This window comes from Palaemon carinicauda, chromosome 13 (genome assembly GCF_036898095.1).
Source record: "Palaemon carinicauda isolate YSFRI2023 chromosome 13, ASM3689809v2, whole genome shotgun sequence".
Classification (NCBI taxonomy): Eukaryota; Metazoa; Arthropoda; class Malacostraca; order Decapoda; family Palaemonidae; genus Palaemon; species Palaemon carinicauda.
This window is the reverse complement of record NC_090737.1, coordinates 41,469,471-41,491,566: the sequence shown is the minus strand read 5'-3', so window position 1 is coordinate 41,491,566 and position 22,096 is coordinate 41,469,471. Positions and strand designations below refer to the sequence as shown.

At 37.0% G+C, this 22,096-nt stretch overlaps 1 protein-coding gene across 1 annotated transcript in view; it reads right to left on the bottom strand.

The window, feature by feature from the left end:
• Positions 1-12,590: 12,590 nt before the first annotated feature.
• Positions 12,591-22,096, bottom strand: part of PrBP (Prenyl-binding protein) — a 94,273-nt gene continuing 84,767 nt past the window's right edge. The window contains exon 5 of the mRNA XM_068385611.1: positions 12,591-20,164. Coding sequence (XP_068241712.1) covers positions 20,083-20,164 — 82 coding nt within the window. The 3' untranslated portion in view covers positions 12,591-20,082. The remainder of the gene's footprint in view (positions 20,165-22,096) is intronic.

The window sequence follows — 22,096 nt, the reverse complement described above, 5'->3', positions numbered from 1 at the left end:
CAAATATATGTCTTTTAATTTCTAATCAACATATCTTGGATGCGAGCTTCTGCTGTTACCGCTCCTATTTCGAAAGAATGACATTCCTTCGATACTCTGATTGTGTATCAATCCTCCTTACCTCACAGCGTTAAGCATAGAAGGGGACAGTGCATGTACACTTCCTTGCACCTAGGTGTTCGAGCCCCTTTTCTTCAGGGAATTCCCCGGTTGGAGGAATTTCCTTAAGACTGAGGAGAAGTAACAGCATTGGCTCACAGGGGATACACGGGTATGTGTCTCCAACTATCTCTTTTAGCTTTCTGTCCTAAGCTATTTTGTCAAAAGACGATTTTGAAAATTGTTTATCGATGCGATAATCAATTGAATACTCATTTCTGTTCTCCCTACCTTACAGGAGGGACACCAGATGATGCATTGCAGTCTTCTGCAGTTATAATGATGAGTATTTTCACGGACATAATATATGCAGGTTCCCCCAGCAATATTATTTCCAAAATCCCCAATCTACAAGACGGCAGTCTAGAGCTGTCGAACTGTGGTTGGTTTCGTTTCGAAAGTTATCTCTTAAATGCGGTTCAGCTGCGAACTCGTAAAATGCGAAAACTCTACGGGAATTGGACTGAAAAATTCACTTTCTCATTACTAAAAATGCCGATTTAGTGCTCCTTTTAAAGGTTTTTAAGGTCTAAACCCCACCCCCCAACCCTGCCTCTCAAGATGAGGTTGCAGACACTAACGGCATTGGTGAGTCTGAGTGGGACTCGAACCTCCGACTGACAAACACCGGGCAGAGACTCCACAATCAAGCCACACCTTGTAGTGAAATCAACGACAGCAGTCATTGTTTCACTGTCACATCTGACTCCACCGCCAAGAGCCGGCGGTGTGTGCCCTTGGTCACCACCCAGTCAATAGCTGAGTTGGTATACCTTCAATCGACAGACCGCCGATTACCGGCGGTCTGCCGACAGCCCGAGGAGTCTCCTCTGGTTCAGAGATCCGCTGACTATGCATATAGTTTTCACCACTACCCAGTCACATTGAATACTGGCTAGGATGGTGTGACGTCTGTCAGCGACCCGCTGACAGCCGACAAGTCACTGATATGTCGAAGACCTGCTAGCCATATCGGTACTTTAGTACTGTGCCAGTTAACTTACCCCCAAGCACTACCCTTGACGGTAACATGCCAGTTGTATAGGGGTATACAATACCCTGTACACCTGCAGTTTAGGACCATATCGCAGACAGAAATCTTTGGTACATAACCATACAATAGAATGGTTTTCCAGTACGTTGTGCTTCTAAGCACAACCCCTTGCTGAGACCTACCTGATTTGGGGGATCCACATCCCCCCCGCCCTTGTTTTCCTTACGCTGATTCTTCATCAGCCTCTTGATTTTCATTATTAATTCCCTGGATGTAGGGCGCTACTCTATCCTTATGGACTAGAATCTTCCATCGGCCCCTTCTTGAAAAGGGATGCCCTAGAATCAATAATTAGGAAGACTGCAGCAGTTGGGCAGTTGGCTGGAAGGATTTACACGTCTGTGTCTCTCCTCTTTTTCAGCGTACTTATCCTAAGCTTTATACAATAGAAAGGAATCTTCTATTACAGTGAAACACTGAAAAGCTGTTATAGGCAAACAGTCAGGTATGGCCTGAAAGGAGAACGGAAGGGTTTCTTAGTTCTCCTTAGGATGTTAAACAGCATCCCACAGTTACAATGACCGTTGTTCCACAGACGGTCAGATTTATACACCTTCGGATCAAGCGAAGCAAACAGACGCTTCTGGTAGGAGGGAAGTTCCTCCTGGATCGCCGGACCTTCGATCCCTGGAGTCCAAGGTCTGACCAAGATGAGACTAGAATGGAAATGGACATACCTCCACCATCCTTTCCTCAACTCTTCTTATATTCAAATTCCCCCTAGAAGAGTATACCTTAGAGCTCTAGAGCATATTAGCGGTGAGGAAAGTAGAATCCATCGATTTCCAATGAAGGCAGTTTAGTGTTCACATGAAAGACTCAAGAAAACTCTGAGTCATTCTGGACTTGGCGCCACGCAACAAGTTCCAATAGAACAGCAAGTTCAGAATGATAATCCTTCTGAACATAAGGACCCTATTCAGTAAGAGGTGTTGACAATCTAGCCAGCCCTGGAAGATGTCTATCAGCAACTTCCAGTCAGTCACCCCCTCCCCTCCTACCTAGGATCCAAGTTACAGAAGATAACATATATCCTGGACGAGATTCTCGTCGGACTAGTTTCAGTCCTAGGATCTTTACGGAATTAGCAGACATAGTCAAGCGAAACCAAGCCTAGAAAGAGTTCAGGCAACGATGGCCCTGGACGACAGGCTGGGGTGGGTAGCACCCGAAATGACTGTCTATGAGCATCCATGGAGATGATCCGGCCCTGGAACATCGAGGATGCAAATAACTTCAAGAAATCTCGATTCTCTCCAGCTCAGGGGCTTCAATGTTTTAAAAAATCATTGAAACCTGTAGTCACCCTAACGCCCCCTTTTCCCCTGGGGATGTAAAAGGAGATCGCAAGGTCTGTCAAGAGACTATTGTAATCAGTCAGGATTCCATGATGCTAACAGGGAGGAGTTTCGAACTCTCTCCAGTTCACGATGATGACAGACCCAGTGCTACGTGCACAACTATAAGATGCGCTAAGAGGCTGGAGAAGATACGCATCAAACGCTCGAAGAGATCTAATAGGACCAATGATGGTCATTCCCTCTTTGCTTACCCTACAATGACCAAAGGCCACGGACCCGTAGGCCATTTTAGCCCTGTAATGGGTGGATAAACTCTCTCCACACAGATCGGACCTCCTCAGGTTGATCTGGGGGATCGAAGCGATAATGAGGCATCGAAACTGTCAAGGATAAGGGACGTCTCATTTCATTAGGGAATGCTAGCCATCCCTTCCTTAAGGGAATGGCGCCTATCAGCAGCTCGTTTATATATGATCCGCAAGGTGACAGCGGATGCTCTTCTCGGGTTCAACCCAATAGAGTTGGAATGGTACACGGACGCAGACCCATTCCCTCCCAGAAGGGGACAAGTCCCCGAGCTGCAGATCGTTCTCTTCATCACGAGCGTTATCAAGATACTATCTCGTTATTTAGTCCCATACGAGGACCCTCTAATGGAGGTAACAGACATCATGTCTCTACATTAGAAGTGATGGACTTAGAATTCCTGTTCAGCCCATCAAAATTTCCTTCAGAAGGCCCTCTACATGCTGAGATCCTTCCAAGGAAGAGGGGCTCTGTTGGCTCCCAGAAAGCCCAAGAACATCCCGTTCCCTGTAATGAAGGAACTGAGGCTGAGGCTAGTCCTAGTTATTTACCTAGGATTATCCAGGAAGTTCAGAAGTTTTCTGCCTTCGATTTATCACAGTACACCTGGTCCCTTCATTTTATGAATTCCTTGCCCTTAACAGTTAGGAAAAAGACTGGGATCTTAAAGGCAAAATAGAATTCCTAGAAGAATACAAGTCTAGTCAACGAGAATACAATACGAGTCTTCTTGGGAAAGTAAATTGTTTTGTAAAGCAAAAGGGCCCGAAAACAATCTCATGATCTTCTGCCTGTCCTTCTCTGTCCACCCCTATATTCAGGGTCTGGCGGCCGGCAGCACGTTGGCCTTTGAGGAAGGAGGCAGTGTATCCTTGAATACTATGAGAACGCTAGTTCTTCGGCCTTGTCTCCATATAAACCCTTGAGTAAGCACCAAGGGTATGGCCGACTTTGCGAGAGAGGTCACTTGATGGGATCTTTGGATCCATGGACCATTATCTCTGTGCAAGTCAGCCCCGACTAGACCTCTTCTATATGCCCTTTAAATGGATCTAACGATTGAAATCTTTAATAAATTTCCGATAACATGTGCAGGCTTAGGCCCGCAACGCCACTAAAGCCCATCTAATGGTCTTTGGACAAGGTCCTACATTATGCCTCACCTGTGAACAATGAGGATTGTTCCCTCAAGCATCTAACCTAAAAGGTTATTTTTTTCGGTTCGCTATAGCCTCTGGGACTAGAGTTAGTGAAATAGTGGCCCTATCCGGAGTTGAGGGCCACATTAAGTGGGAGAACTGCATCTCTTTCTGATCTAACCTTTCTCATTAATGACATCCTACCTACTAAGAGGTGGGGCTCCTGGAGAATCTGCCCTCTGAAGGAAGATGTCTCTCTAGGTCTGCTAGAGCGTCTAAGGTCTATCTTCATAGAACTTCAGACTTCAGGAGGAACAGCTCTTTACAGGAGAGAATTTTGGATCAAACTATCCCTACAACTGAGGGCGAAGCTCACCTACCTTTTTCGCGGAGCGGATCCTGACAGTACTCCTGCAGATAAAAAATCCGAGGAAAGTTGCTTCATCACTGAACCTTTCAGTGTGTGGACTTCAGCCTCTTCGTTCACCTACTGATCGGAGGTTGTCCAATGCGTCTTACAGACACTATACTAAGCAAATCTATGGATTGAAGCATTATGTGGTGGCGGCAGGTGCTATTTGGACCCTGTCGTCTAGCTCTGCGATGAACAGTAAATTGATTGGGACTATCAATTAAAAGGAGAAGGGGTCAGCAATTTTCGTGTGACCTCCCTTTGAATAAGTGTTGCCAAGGTAACACTAAATCTGTTCAGAATCTCAGGTGTGAAATTATACGGATACCACTAGTGCCGTGTGTACATAGTACACAGTGTTGTTAGACTATTTCATGTACAGAAATTATAAAGAAAAGTCTTGTTAAAAGAGCTTTTCTTCAGTTTGAGAGTGGCACTCATCATTTCCCCCTTTCAAAATGGGGAACATTAATTTCTGTGTATATCTCTCGTATAATTTCCTTATCATGCTACATTCATTTAGCATGTAGTCATTTATTAGGAATAAATGTCTATTAAAAAGCAGTTGCGTCCTAATTCGCCCAACAATTGCATGTTTTAAAATACCAGAGTTCCTTAACTTACTCATGTAAGTATTTCTCATATCATTGTATGCTTACAATCAATGGATGGGGACACTGATATTGGTTCCGCAATATATACAATCCTTGAGACCGTTTGTATTCTCAGTGTATACTTATGTTTGTTCATACAATATATGCTACCTTGAGGCCCTTTTCTAACGTCTAAAAATGACTCTTCCCTGCAGGGGGCAGGAAGCACTAACATTGTTATGCTTAATGATGATGACGGATAACGGTAACGTCATTTGTCTCAATTGGCCCTTTTGGCCGTAGAAATATTGTCCCAAGGTTAAGGCACTAACACAAAACCACAGATACATTAATTCTCTGGTATGCTTCCATAAGGACGTCATGGCTTGAGCCCAAAAATCGGATTTTGAGCGAAGCGAAAAATCTATTTTTGGGTGAGATGGCCATGACGTCCTAATGGACCCACCCTTCTTTTCTATGAAAAGATCTTCACGGTTTCCCCCCCTGATCTACTGTATCTGTAGCACCTTGCTCAACGCTACAAGGAATGACCGCCAGAGGGAGTTGGCACGGTTGTGATACGATTGTAGTAGGGGAACCAGGGTAATCTTTGTTGCGGTTACCCTTCTATTCTGCCACGTTTTCCCCCTAGAGCCTAGAGGCGTAAAGGCTATTCGGGGTGCAGATTGCCATGTGGCGTGTCAAGAATACGTCCCATGATGATATACGATACCCTTGAGAGTAATCTTGAAGGTACTCGTTCCAGAAGTTAGAATTCTGTGAAACCTTTGGTTTGATTCTCTGGGAATATCACTGTAGTCATATATACCCTTCGGAAGCTACTAAAGGAACCTTCCATTAGGACGTCATGGCCATCTCAGCCTTGATGACGGCTCCCCTTCAATTTCGCCACTCTTCCCCCTCAGAGCAAAAACTCTATTCGGGGTGAAGATTGCCATGTGTTGTATCAAGAAATACGTCCCCTGATATTATGCGATATCCTTAAGAGTTATCTTAAGGATACTCGCGCCAGGAGTTAGAATTCTGGAGACCTGTGGTCAATTCTCTGGGAGTATCACTGTAGCCAAATATCCCTTAGAAAGCTGCCTAAAGGAACCTTCCATCAGGACGACATAGCTGAGACCAAAAAACAATCTGGACAGTGAAATGGGCAAGAAATTTTTGACAGCAAGGTTAGAAACATTTGATAAATAGGGAAGAGTATGAAGCAATAAGAAGTATTAGAAATAGGATGTGAGATTTAACCCTGGAACGGTACGGTGGGTCGTCCACGACCACGAGCGTCAAAAAAAAAGAGGTTTTTCTCACGTGACTCACCCCCGTGACTGAATTTGTGGGTGATCGACCTGCAGTAGGTGTCTCGCCTACACGCTCTAGTAGTGTCCAGATGTGCATTGCTGTAGCTGTACTCCTTCCCCGATTTCTGAGACGCGTCGGGGTCGAGCGCGACCGAGTTTACCCTTCTAAGGTAATTTGCATAATTATCAAAGTTATTACGTATTATGAAATTGTCGTAGAATGGTGCAACTTTTACAGGTTATCAGTTGTGGAAAGTCTTGGTGGATTGTTTGGCTACCATGTGCATGATTTTTTTTTTAGTTAAAATGTCGTTCATCACCACGAGGACCATTTTTCCGCGAGTGCCCCTTTTTCATTTTTTTTCATTTTTTTGCCAAGTCATTTTTCCGTAAGATATTGCCAAATAGTGTCGTAAAAATTTTGCTTTTTCAGTGTTGGAAAGTGTGTCTAGATGATCTGGCTACCCATGCGTGACTTTGTTTTTGTCAGATACGACGTAGTTATTGGTATATGGGGTATTTAACTGCGGTTGCCAATTTCTGTTTTTTTTTCAATATTTGTAAAAATTTACTACGTAGTAAGGAATTGCCGTATATTATTGATTTTTTTTTCATGTTTATGTGTTAGAAAGTGTGCCTTGATGGTTGGGCTAACATGTGCATGTCTTTTTTTTTATCTGAGATGCCGTATATTAGAATGTTGAGCATTTTTCCGCGAGTGCCCCTTTTTATTTGTTTTGCATTTTTTTGCTTGGTCATGTTACCGTAAGGAATTGGCAAGTAGTGTCGCAAAACTTATATTTTTATAGTGTTGGAAAGTGTTTCTAGATGATCTGGCTACCCATGCCTATCTTTTTTTTAGCCAGATATAGCGTATATATAGGTATGTGTTCGATTTTCCTGTGATTGCCATTTTTTCGTTTTTTCCCATTTCTTTCAAAATTACTACGTACTAAGGAACTATCACAGAGTAATGATTCATTTAGATGTTCATTTGTCGGAAAATGAGCCTTGATGGTTTGCCTAGCACGTGGCTGAAATTTTTTTTTCTGAAATGCGTATAATAAAATGTTGGCCATTTTTCCGCGAGTGCCCCTTTTTATTTGTTTTGCATTTTTTTACTTAGTCATGTTACCGTAAGGAATTGGCAAGAAGTGTCGCAAAACTTATATTTTTATAGTGTTGGAAAATGTTTCTAGATGATCTGGCTACCCATGCCTATCTTTTTTTTTTAGCCAGATATGGCGTATACATAGGTATGTGTTCGATTTTCCTGTGATTGCCATTTTTTCGTTTTTTCCCATTTCTTTCAAAATTACTACGTACTAAGGAACTATCACAGAGTAATGATTCATTTAGATGTTTATTTGTCGGAAAATGTGCCTTGATGGTTTGCCTAGCACGTGGCTGAAATTTTTTTTTTCTGAAATGCCGTATATTAGAATGGCCATTTTTCCGCGAGTGCCCCTTTTTATTTGTTTTGCATTTTTTTGCTTAGTCATGTTACCGTAAGGAATTGGCAAGTAGTGTCGCAAAACTTATAATTTTATAGTGTTGGAAAGTGTTTCTAGATGATCTGGCTACCCATGCCTATCTTTTTTTTTAGCCAGATATGGCGTATATATAGGTATGTGTTCGATTTTCCTGTGATTGCCATTTTTTCGTTTTTTCCCATTTCTTTCAAAATTACTACGTACTAAGGAACTATCACAGAGTAATGATTCATTTAGATGTTCATTTGTCGGAAAATGAGCCTTGATGGTTTGCCTAGTACGTGGCTGAAATTTTTTTTTTCTGAAATGCCGTATATTAGAATGTTGGCCATTTTTCCGCGAGTGCCCCTTTTTATTTGTTTTGCATTTTTTTACTTAGTCATGTTACCGTAAGGAATTGGCAAGAAGTGTCGCAAAACTTATATTTTTATAGTGTTGGAAAATGTTTCTAGATGATCTGGCTACCCATGCCTATCTTTTTTTTTTAGCCAGATATGGCGTATACATAGGTATGTGTTCGATTTTCCTGTGATTGCCATTTTTTCGTTTTTTCCCATTTCTTTCAAAATTACTACGTACTAAGGAACTATCACAGAGTAATGATTCATTTAGATGTTTATTTGTCGGAAAATGTGCCTTGATGGTTTGCCTAGCACGTGGCTGAAATTTTTTTTTTCTGAAATGCCGTATATTAGAATGGCCATTTTTCCGCGAGTGCCCCTTTTTATTTGTTTTGCATTTTTTTGCTTAGTCATGTTACCGTAAGGAATTGGCAAGTAGTGTCGCAAAACTTATAATTTTATAGTGTTGGAAAGTGTTTCTAGATGATCTGGCTACCCATGCCTATCTTTTTTTTTAGCCAGATATGGCGTATATATAGGTATGTGTTCGATTTTCCTGTGATTGCCATTTTTTTGTTTTTTCCCATTTCTTTCAAAATTACTACGTACTAAGGAACTATCGCAGAGTAATGATTCATTTAGATGTTTATTTGTCGGAAAATGTGCCTTGATGGTTTGCCTAGTACGTGGCTGAAATTTTTTTTTTCTGAAATGCCGTATATTAGAATGTTGGCCATTTTTCCGCGAGTGCCCCTTTTTATTTGTTTTGCATTTTTTTGCTTAGTCATGTTACCGTAAGGAATTGGCAAGTAGTGTCGCAAAACTTATATTTTTATAGTGTTGGAAAGTGTTTCTAAATGATCTGGCTACCCATGCCTATCTTTTTTTTAGCCAGATATGGCGTATATATAGGTATGTGTTCGATTTTCCGGTGATTGCCATTTTTTCGTTTTTTCCCATTTCTTTCAAAATTACTACGTACTAAGGAACTATCACAGAGTAATGATTCATTTAGATGTTTATTTGTCGGAAAATGTGCCTTGATGGTTTGCCTAGTACGTGGCTGAAATTTTTTTTTTTTCTGAAATGCCATATATTAGAATGTTGGCCATTTTTCCGCGAGTGCCCCTTTTGATTTGTTTTGCATTTTTTTGCTTAGTCATGTTACCGTAAGGAATTGGTAAGTAGTGTCGCAAAACTTGTATTTTTATAGTGTTGGAAAGTGTTTCTAGATGATTTGGCTACCCATGCCTATCTTTATTTTTAGCCAGATATGGCGTATATATAGGTGTGTTCGATTTTCCTGCGATTGCCACTTTTTCGTTTTTTCCCATTTCTTTCAAAATTACTACGTACTAAGGAACTATCACAGAGTAATGATTCATCTAGATGTTTATTTGTCGGAAAATTTTGTTTACTTCTTTTTTGATTGAATATCATCAAATTTTTTTAGCTAAAATATTATATTGTTTTACATTTTTTTTTTTCGATTTTATTTCCCTTCAAAAAATTTTTTTTGGGTCAGAATTTTAATTTTATAGTCGTAAAATAATCGACAATTATCCAGCAACCCACCATACAATTTTTATGCATATCCAAGAATAATTAGATTAGTAAATAACACCTTGAAATTGACATACCCTTCCTACATTTCAAGTGGCAGATTAGGGAGTCTGAGTCAGTGTGGTTGGCGGCCATTTTGTGGACATATCCGAAGCGTAAGTTGCCCTATCTATATATATTCTTGTTCCCTATAGAATTTGTGATATTTTGGTATATTTTTACCTGCATAAATATCATATTATATATTAAATATATGTATTATTTTACGAAATTTCTAAGTACTCAAAAAATTACCTTTAGATATGGCCCCTGATATAAATGTAATTTACAAAATAATGAAGATTTTTTTACATATTTCTATTTTAGGATAACATATGTTTATTTCCTAAAAATATTAGCCACTTCCTATTTCATTTGGGTACCCAAAAAAATTCATGAAATTTGGACAAATTTTTTTTGGCCAAAAAAAGTTACCCTTTTTTTCTCATTTCAGATCTTCACCTCCATGGGTCTGACTTCATCCAAAATACATCAAGATGTGTCCTAAACATTCAAGAATCAATTCCTAAAAGGATTTGTGTATATATGTATAAATTTTTTTTTTATGAATTTTTATGTAAGGTCTTTTTTTCTACTTAATTTTTTAAAATATTTATAATAAATAGTTTTTCTGCAGATGAGTAGTATTTATCTTTACAGTTGTTTTAAGCATTCATTGAAGTTTTTTTTGGCAAAAGAAAAAAGGAGGTTACTGCAAAAACTGATTTTTCAAGAATTTTTTTTGGCGTCGGGGTCGCGCGCGTCCGAGTATACCCTTAAAGGGGTGTCCGAGGAGCGTACCTATCCAGGGTTAAGTCAAACTGAGGAAAAAAATACCCAGTTCGAGAGCATCCTTGTCCGTCACAAGGCCTCAGCATGGAAATGATATGCCATGCTGAACCCCAATGACTTCATCAAGGAATTTTCTTGTTAAAGAGGGTAAAGGAAGCAAGAATGCAAGTAAGTACACCACTTTAAATGGCTGCAGTTGGAGGCCAAGGAGATTTTCAGCTAAAAGATCTAGGGCTAGGATTGGATTTATGAATTTGGCCTAAGAGCTTATCACTGGTTCCTGTGAGGTCATTTAGCATCCAAGTGCATCTAGATTAAAATCCAAGAATTATATATTAGAGGAAAAAGTTAATAGTTTGATTAAAGGAAACAAAAACTTTGGTAAAGTAAGAGGATAAAAGGTGCACTGATGACTACCCACATACATGGCCAAAGGCCAGTGGGACCATTAAGTACAGATATTCAATTTTTTCAAATATTTTGAGAACTAATGTTATGATATTTTTTCAGAAGAGTAGATCTCATGAGAGTTTTTTTTATTTTCTTTTGAATTCATGGTTAATTCTAAGGTTATAATGAATTAGTTCAAATTTGTGCCCACTGTGAAGCTTATATATAGTGTATTGTAATATCTCTTGGTATAAATTTTAGGACACATCCCACAACATAAGTAATGACATTTGATATTATTATTAGTTGGTCTCTTTAATCATCACGTGAATTCATCTGACAATATAAAGGATACATTTCCCCTTCTGATTTACCTGCATTATAGTGTGAAAGAGGAGAATGTGTCAAGATACGAGTAATGATTGTTGGGCAATACAGGTACGTCATTCAAACTAAGCTGTTCAAAGGCTCAACACTACACATTATTCTGCAGTTTTATTCAAGCTGTGACCAGATTGTGGAATGATCTAACATAATCTAGCGTTGAATCGCTGGAACTTCGGAAGCTCAAGCTTGCAGCAACTGATTTTATGTGCACGAGGTTGACATAAGTCTCTTTATAGTTTATACTGTATGAGACAGACCTACTAAGTTGTTACTGATCTTAAACAGTAGTTCTCCATTGTTAACATAATTAGGCAATTAGCCAAACTACAGGGTCAGGATTTTTGGCTCTAATGGCGGTTGCCCTATGGATGTTAGTACAGTATAAAAAATAACAAAAAAACTTTCACAACTATGTAATTGAAAAAGGGGATAATTGTTAAAAGTCTAACAGGAAAAAGAATACTGTATGCTGAAAGACTATAAATAAAATGTTGTGTAAAATTTTAAAACATGACTAAATTGAAAAAAAAAATGAGTAACTGAAATTAACTAAAATACAAAAAGGGCTAATTGAAATATAAACATAAAATGTTGAAAGTCTAAATGAAATTAAGCGTAAAATATCAAGTCTCACTGAATCCAAGTGTAAAATGTTAATATAATCACAATTAAACAGGATAATAATACAAAAGTGATGATACATAACAAGTTTTACTACAATATTGAAGACCACATTCTGGCTTTCACAATACAATCCCAAAACTAACCAAAGATAATATATCCTTTACCCCGTTTAATAAGAACATATAAATTATAGTTAATAAGGCAAAAAAAAAGAAAAAAAAAATTACATGAGTAAACCATTTCAGACCATTTATGATTTGTCTGAAACGCCCTGAACAAGAAAATATACTAAATTTAGATGATCCGTACATCTTGATCCCATATCGCGGATACTGTAAGTACAGCAGAGTTAACTGTGGGCAGTAAATATGAACAAAAGAAAGAATGAGTAATGAAAGCAAACATTAGTACAATAAAAAAAGATGAAAAATGTTAAGGAGAAAATAAACAGATGGATTTATATGTAATTTAACCCACATGGATCAGCACCAAGGACAGTAAAATAATTCAGAACATAGGCGCAAGTTGGAAAAAATACAGTAGTTGCACTACGAAGTAAAAATTGAAAATAGTTGGAGATGAAGATAAACATTGGAAACAAGGTAAAGCAGAAGGGTATACAGTAGGTGCAGTTAGGAGCTGAAGCGATGCTGCAAAAGCCATATACAGTAATGTCCCGCCCTACATCGTTGATTGGTTCCAAGAGCCCTAATGTATGGCAATATTTGGCGTAGGTCGGATTGTTGCCTTATAAAGTGACGTATCTTCCCTATATACACCTACTGAACACGAAAAAGTAACCCGTATTTATAACAAGCTATCATTTTCAAAGCACAGTACAGCATAACGTGGATTTTATTTTTGCATTTAGTGCTTGGGATGAGCTATGTAAAGTCGGAACATCTGTGAAGTAAAAATTACAAAATGTAAAGCCACTCAAAATATCAATTAAGAATCCTTCTCACCACTCATTCTTATTCTTTTACCATTTCAGCTTTCTGCATAACTGGATTGTATAATAATGCCAGAACCTAACTTTAATTATGGAAATTACTGTGAAGTGGTACAAAACAAAGGGTCACACCTTCAAACATTTCTGCAATACCACATTATGCCACCAAGAAAGTAAATGTCACCCAAAATCAAATGCTATAAATTGAAGATTAAATGGCACGGTTTGTCTACAGGATGGACTGTCGGGAGGAACACGTCACATTCTATCCGCTCATCCAGTTTCAAAATGCTTCTTTATTCAACTTCACTGCCTAAAAAAACATTCATTAACATTGAATTATGCAGTTTAGTGCCTTCTAAGATATATTCACTGAGTTAGAACTACATTCTTTGTATGGAATTTCAATTCCCTTCAGTTTTAGAGGTATACTGTATGCCATTTATCACATTTCACACAGTCAGTATCCCACATCACTTAACATTTCTACTAGCATCTTTTTCATGACCTACAATATACTAATGGCTTTAAAAATACCATACTGTACTAACATAATCAATGTGCATGAAGTATAGTACACATTAACTAATGGACAGGGGACTACATATGCAATATATACTTCATATCAAGGCACTATGTGATACAAAAAGCTATCATAATGCACTGCATTACATATTACTGCTCTCAATAAACATAAGATATTGCCCTATTTATTTCACTTCCATACTAATCAAACCTTTCTGACTACAGGAAAAGCTAGAAAATAAATTGGAAATAAGTAATAAATCCCACCACTATAAAAACGAATAGTATTTGCAAAAATCTTTAAAAGTAAGACCCTTTGAATAACAAGAATAATAAACCTTATCCATTATATATTACAACATTCAGTGAAAATAATGAAAAATAACTGGTGGCATAGTTAGACAACAAATGAAGTATCAAATTATTCAAGGGGATAATTACTGTGCCTCAATGTCTACCTGACATTTGAACACTCGAGTAAAAATAAAAATAGAACAAATAGCACCAACAACTTTACCATTTAACTAATTCAGCACATACCCACCACTAAAAGAAAATAGGACAACTTTCCACCGTCCTCATCTACAAAACATTTATAACAAATCCAAATGAATCAATAACAAAGATATTTATACACTATAGTAATAAAAATAGTGTCATCAAGAGTGGAAACCTTTTTTCATAGGGAACTTCATTATAAGCCACATCCCTAAAACTTAATGACTAGAACACATAACTGGTGCTACTCCTTTGTTGTGCAGCCATAATATTCAATACACCAGTGCCACCATCAATAGTGCCTTTATGATAGCAATATAAATGTATATGTGCCATAGTCTTCAAAAGGGTATGTATCAGCATAATCACAACTACTTTATTATACACGTCTGTGAACTGCTCCACCATCGTGATTAACATAAAAAAAATCACTTTTCCACTCCATTCGAAAATTTTTGAAAACCCTCTTCAAATTGGTTAGTTAATAACTTCCTTCTGCATTGAGTTTTACATTATAATTTTTCCGTGATGCTCTATAATCAAGCAATATGAGACAATACAGCTGGGAAGATTGACTCCAAAATATGTACCTGAATTCTATCAAAACAAACACAAATATAAGATTACAACCAGATTGGCACAAAATTTCCAATTCCTTATAACAAATTTTAATTCTTATGTATTGTATACATCCTTTGATTATTTCTGCCGCTTCTCTCACACATCAATACTACCTAAGCCGAGTTCTAATAACCCTCGATAAAACACTAAAGATGTTCCTTGTTAAAAGTGATTGACATGGTATACCTCCACAGAGGTTACATAGATTATCCTCTAGTGATGCTCGAGTGCCAAGTGAATAATGTGATTTCCAGCATGTTAGTAAGAAGTCGATTCTTCATACTTAGAAAAAGCCTGTATACTGGCTTAAGGTTGTGAGCATACATTTATTAAAATGCTTAAATGAATGTATCATAAGTATCACACATTTATCCGTAAAAATAGTCTTTCCTTACCGTAAGGTTACATTGAGGTATCAAAAAGCTTTTATTGGGATATTCGGTATGGAATAACATGGAACAGACCATGTACTTGAGTCCTCTACTTCCACAAGCGCAGAGATTAAGTGAGTTTATGTATACCAAGTTAAATATATTTAAGGCAGGGTAAGTAAAAACGAAACCTAGCATCCACGTGACAAATATTGCACAGGATTTTATTTTTATCAAAAGTAAAATCACACTCCAAACACTCGGAAATAACTTCAACACATTACTGTATTACATTTATAATTATTTCCATATCATATCTTTTCTTTTGTTTCAGTTGTTTGTTGGCCATATGGAGTAAAAATGTACTTTACTACAGACCTTTACTGCTGGTCTAAGATGTTTTGATAAGGACATACTGATTTAATCAGACTGATCTAAAAAAATAATATTTTAAGAGGATATAAACAGTACTGCTTTAAGTAATTAGGGCACTGTATATATTTTTTCTTTTTATTAAATCCTTTAATTAGACACCAAGATGCAAAGGCACCTGTATTGTAAAAATTAGCACAAGCAAAGCTACAGAATCTTTAAAATAAATTACTGTTCAACACCAGATGATATTAATGAATATGTCGTGCTTAGAAGTCATTTGAATATTTCAAGTTTCAGAGCAAAATTATGGTCTCACAATGCTACTATTTAAAGACCTTTCAGAAATCATGTTTATTATTCCTCTTTGAGTTATGTAACTTCTACATAGATGTAGTTATCTTTGTCTTCTTCAAGTCCACGAGTCTACCATTTTAGTTATGAAAAGGATTGTCTTGAGAAATTTGTCAACAATTGCTACATTCTATCCCCAGAAATATATGCACAGCTACCCAGATATCTACTAGATAGTCCTATTATAAAAGATAGGCATACAATCCACTAACATTTCATTCATAATCTCATTGAGTTTTATTGATGCCAAACCTACATCTCTCATGTTAGTGTCCTACTGTGGCCCTAAGTGAGTGTTTATTGGTGTGGCTGCATCATCAATGTTGGCCATTAATTTATTTTTGGAAATTATGCAAGAAATCCTTCTGATTGTGATATAGATCTTATTGATCTTAACCTTGGTTCTCTGGAGTAATTTACTCTCCTAATAATTAACTTTTCCATGGATGTGTGGAAATAAGTTGTCTGAAGTTCAAAACTGATTGTTGCTTTTAATAAGTCCTATTCATTCAAAGTGCCTTCCTTTATGATTTTCTTACACCTGGTTCCCCATATGAAGTTTCTAATGCAATACACAAGGAGGGGGGTTTCCCTGGTCAGTTCTTATCTATCACCTAAAATTTTGTTGCTTTAAACTTCGATTCTGAGCTTTATTTTGTCTTTCCAGACTGTAATAAGTTTCAAAATGTAAAAGGCTTCCTTTCACTTGAATGCAAGACACCTACATAGGTCACCCTGAGAGTCTCAAACCACATCCATGTTCCTCATCCCCAATGAATTACAAAGAACCAATTATCATAGTGAGTCAGCAGTTCACTTTAGGCCAGAGATAATTACACATATAAGGAAATTCACAGAAATTTAAATCTTGCACAGAATTAACCAAGAATATTTCAACAACACTTACCCACTCAGAGGGGTTGTTTACACAAAGGCATCTTAAGACTATTAACCTGACTTAGAGTAATGCCTCTTTACATCAAGTACATATGACGTGATAGGGGCCACCATATCCAAGCAATAAATTTAACAAAAAATCAAACATAAAATTTACTACATATATAATAAATTGCTGACATTACTACATTACATGGACCAATTGTAAACCTTGGACACTCTGTTGCATATTTATAATCACAAAACTACTTGTAGACCTAAAATAATAAAGAAAAATGTTAAACTACTTTCCTGCTTCATTATTGTCAATAAATTTACCTAGATAACCAAATTAGTGACATACATCACCAACATATGCTAAATTATGATCATGGCAGTGTAACTTCATTCTATTCCCCATACATTTTTAAATTTATTTCATAAAAAGAAAACGGATCTAAACATACAGTATTCACACACTCGACTAATGGCCTATTGAAAGCATTTTTAGGTCTGTCATCAAAGGCAATTATAGGTTTTACTCTTCGTTGGTTGTATGAGTAACATTTTTCATTCCAAATGAAAAATTATAATGCCCTATGCAATAAGAACCACATTTATAGGATATCTCTAAGGTCAGGATTTTCTTTTCACATGACTTATGAAAAAATGTGGCCAATTACCTAACATTGTATACTATGTCTTTCCTATACCAGATATCCTATGCCACAAAAGCAGACAATGAACCCCAATTTATTTCCTCAAACCTCAAACAAAGAAATAAACTAAAATGAAGTGTGATTGTTCCTAGATACTTTTCACATGGAGTTTGGTGTAACACATCCAATTTTGTGCGCATAGCATTCAAAAGACAACATAGCTTATAATATCATTTTACTTTGAGCAAGTAGTTTTCTTTAAATTGGTATCTTTCATTGAATTGGAAGCAGAAATAGAAGAGAACATGTAAATAACAAATAGAATCACCATAAACTTTTACGACATTTGACCAGAGCCTTGAAATCAAAGTATTAAATGAAACTCAAACAATTAACTCTAAAGACAATTGTCAAAATAATAGTGTCAGATTAACTCGATATGGATTTCATACAACTCAAGATGGTTTCATGTGATTAAAAGGAAAAGAAATATTGTGTATTGTGATATATAAGGAATTGTTCTTAATTCTGGCAATCTATTCTACAAAGATGTCTTTGTAATTACTCAGACAAAAACCTTCAACAGGATTTAAGTTTGGATTTGATATCAGCTGTATGTTAAAATTAAACTAACTAATAATAAGATTGAGCCTCCCATAAAACGATTTATGAATAACGTTCTGTAACTTCCTTCTAGAGAATAAGTCACTGACCATGTTCATCGAATATCTATGGGTAAAACAACTTGCTCTTTTCAAGAATAGGTTAATACTATGTTTCTATTAATTTTATCTCATTATCAAAAACCACTGCATTTGAGGTTTAAAGGTTGCTCATGAATGGCAGAGGCAAGGAATAAGACAATGCCCTAGAAAATGGGCGTATAATCAATCATATGATCAGCACCCAAGCTAGGACCAGGGAGGGCCAGGCAATGGCTACTCATGAATCAGCAGGTAGACCTTTGAGCTCCCCTAAAACCCTCACCCCTACCTCATAAGAACTATGGAGGTTGCAGACACTACAAAAAAAATGTTGAGTTTCATTGGAACTCGGATGCCCATCCTGCAAGTTGCCAGGTAAGGAAGTTTTCAATAGGCTGCCATTTATCTATTATATTATTAAGCTTCAGTGATGTGATATTGTCAAGCGTGAGCTTTGGTTCTTAACCAACATACCTTTGCATATGCTAATACAATTAATACAACCCCCCAACACGATTAACGCAAACTCAGTGAAGCACATGGTACACACTCAAAGAATAGCAAATATCCAGACACTTACACCTTCTTTATGCAACATAGTCATTCTCATAGTGAAATGACAAAATTAAATCAAATTAACTATAAATTGGTCCCTGTCCAACTACATCACCTAATAATTGTTCAGATCATTCAAAATTGGCCAAGCTTCTGGAAGTATGCATTCTGACTCAAGCCGAGAGAAAACAAAATCCCAAACTACAAAATTAGAACATAAAACTGTTGCTCAAAATTAGCAACAGGGTACTAAGAGGGAAATAGTCATCAGGGAAAACAATGTATGAAAATGATTTGAATGGATGAACTGTAAATTAAAGGTGTCTTAAAATTAATGTGCCAAATAAAAATGCTAAAATGTCTGTAAATGTACCCATATATAGTACAGTACTGTAACAATTCTTTGTGGAACTAAAAATTTCTTCTTATAATTTAAAACTATTAGGAAAGTTTCTTAGTTGCCTTAGAAAAATTAGTAAAAACTGGCCTACATTTCATCCTTCAAGGTATTGATAGAAACATCATTTGCTGTTAATTTTACAATATTCTGACCAAAGCTTACCTCGCGTCAACTTCAATTTCCATGTAAAAAAATATATTTTTAAGTTACTCAGCAGCTAAGTCATGTTAAATGAATGTTTTGTACTGTAAATATGAAGAAAACCTCTTTTTTCCAACAGCATTCTGCATTGCAAAGATGGAATTTTAAATCTTTATCATGTGAGAATCTAAAGAAATAGCAGACAACCTAAAAGGAATGTTCAAAATGTAATGACAATACAACACATCTTTACAAAGAATCATGTAAACATGAAATAAGGCTACTTATATTATCACTAAAACTTGTAGCAGCCCAAGACTCGTAATTGTGCAATCTTGTAAAACCAGATCCCTGTGGAATGAGACAATTAAATTCTGAAAGAAGAGGACTCAAGTGTGACTCCAATATGCAAGGACAATGAAGATGGACGATTAAATACAAGATAGTTATGAAATTCATAGTTCAGCAGAAACTTGAATTTCTGTTTACTATGATCTAAACAGACTTGATTGACAGATCAAGATAGCCAGAACTATCAACTTCAAAGGTTACCATAAGGCAATTTCTAAGATGAAGCCTTTGAAACAATCTACAGCTTGTGCAAACACTTGCCTTTTATTAAAATTCTATACTGCAATTATTGACCTTATCAAATAAAATACTGTAGCTACACTGTACATTATTCATATAAGCTCACCATACCCTGAATCTATCAAATATTTGGGTTTTATATATGAAAACCTGCATCCTTGAAAAATTTACAAGAATTACTAGGGCTTGTATTTTTTTCTAACAAACTATCTTAACTTTTAAATATTCTGGCTCTTGTAAAGCAGTCAATTACAGCCTTGTAAACAGTAAAAGGCTTTGAAATTTATACATTTGAACACAACATCAAACATTGATATTCTTTCTAAAGTATTCTGAACATTCAGATGTTCTGCTGAACAACAAATTACAATATAAGGTCACATTTTATTAAAATATAACATCCAGAATTTATGGCATCATACATTAAGATCTGTTTCTGGGAAGCAAACCAGCTCCCATGTGAATTAAAAATCAACTCTCACAATTACCACTGTAGATTGAAAATTGCAAAACCTGTGTCCCATATATGTGCACCATCAGCTTAACCTTCATCAGACATAGAAGAGACGAACTTTCGATGTAGAAACTAGTAAATCATCATCAAAGAACTTTGTTTCTATCACAACATTCCCGCTGCAAAGGAATAAAAACATTACATATTTGCTTAAAAGTTGATCTTTTATTTTCTACATACAGTACAAGAATTATACAGTATAAATATATAAAGATGAGAGAGAATTTTATTTAAGAGTTTCACCGGTTCGAAATGCATAATGGGCAACCCGCAAAATTAATGATTTTTATTCAAACAGAATTGTAAAATAAAAGTTCCCTCGGGTAAATACTGTAAGTCAATATTCCTTAAGAAAGAACAGAAATTACTTGTAAGAATATGTTTCACCATTTTAATACTTTCATTTCAAAACTTAGCCATCAAGAAATACAGTACAGGTAACCAAAAGCAATTTGAACTGCTGATAATAAGATTAATTAATTTCATAAATCTATTTTTAAGTTCTCACTGAGGCCCAGACACCTATTGTTATATAGATTATATGAGACCTGACTTTAAACCTTCCACTCATCATTCCTCTCTTACCTGGACTTGGAAACTGCAGGACATAGATTCAATTTTAAAGCACAATTTATGAGGGATGAGGTTGCTACAGTACCTCCTTGCCCAACCCATGTCCTAACACATAGCCACGGGAACCAAACAATATAAGAAACAAACATTTTAAAAATGTTATTTTCATTAGTAAAATAAATTTTTGAATATACTTACCCGATAATCATGTAGCTGTCAACTCTGTTGCCGACAGAAATCTACGGTCGGGATACGCCAGCGATCGCTATACAGGTGGGGGTGAACACAACAGCGCCATCTGTGGTCAGGTACTCCAGTACTTCTTGTCAACACCACCTCAATTTTTTCCTCGGTCCACTGGTTCTCTATGGGGAGGAAGGGTGGGTCAATTAAATCATGATTATCGGGTAAGTATATTCAAAAATTTATTTTACTAATGAAAATAACATTTTTCAATATTAATCTTACCCGATAATCATGTAGCTGATTCACACCCAGGGTGGTGGGTGGAGACCAGCATACATGTTAACAAAGAAGCTAAGTATCCCGTATTTTATTTTATTAGTTATTCAAAAATAACATAAAATAAATAAGTACCTGGTAAGGAAGACGACTTGAACCATTACTCTGCCTTTATTAAGTACGTCTTCCTTACTGAGCGTAGCGGTCCTCTTAGGATGCTGAACGACTCTTAGGTGCTGAAGTATAAAGGGCTGCAACCCATACTAAAGGACCTCATCACAACCTTTAACCTCGGCGCTTCTCAAGAAAGAATTGACCACCCGCCAAATCAACAAGGATGTGGAAGGCTTCTTAGCCGACCGTACAACCCATAAAAAGTATTCAAGAGAAAGGTTAAAAGGGTTATGGGATTATGGGAATGTAGTGGCTGAGCCCCCGCCTACTACTGCATTCGTTGCTACGAATGGTCCCAGGGTGTAGCAGTTCTCGTAAAGAGACTGGACATCTTTGAGATAGAATGATGCGAACACTGACTTGCTTCTCCAATAGGTTGCATCCATAACACTCTGCAGAGAACGGTTCTGTTTGAAGGCCACTGAAGTAGCCACAGCTCTCACTTCATGTGTCCTTACCTTCAGCAAAGCAAGGTCTTCTTCCTTCAGATGAGAATGTGCTTCCCTAATCAGGAGCCTGAATAGGTAAGAAACTGAGTTCTTAGACCTTGGAAGAGAAGGCTTCTTGATATCACACCATAAGGCTTCTGATTGTCCTCGTAAAGGTTATGACCTTTTTAGATAGTACCTAAGAGCTCTAACTGGGCAAAGTACTCTCTCCAGTTCGTCCCCCACCAAGTTGGACAGGCTTGGGATCTCGAACGACTTAGGCCAAGGACGTGAAGGAAGCTCGTTTAGCAAAAAACCGAGCTGCAAGGAACATGTAGCCGTTTCAGATGTGAAAACTATGTTCCTGCTGAAGGCGTGGATCTCACTTACTCTTTTAGCTGTTGTCAAGCACAC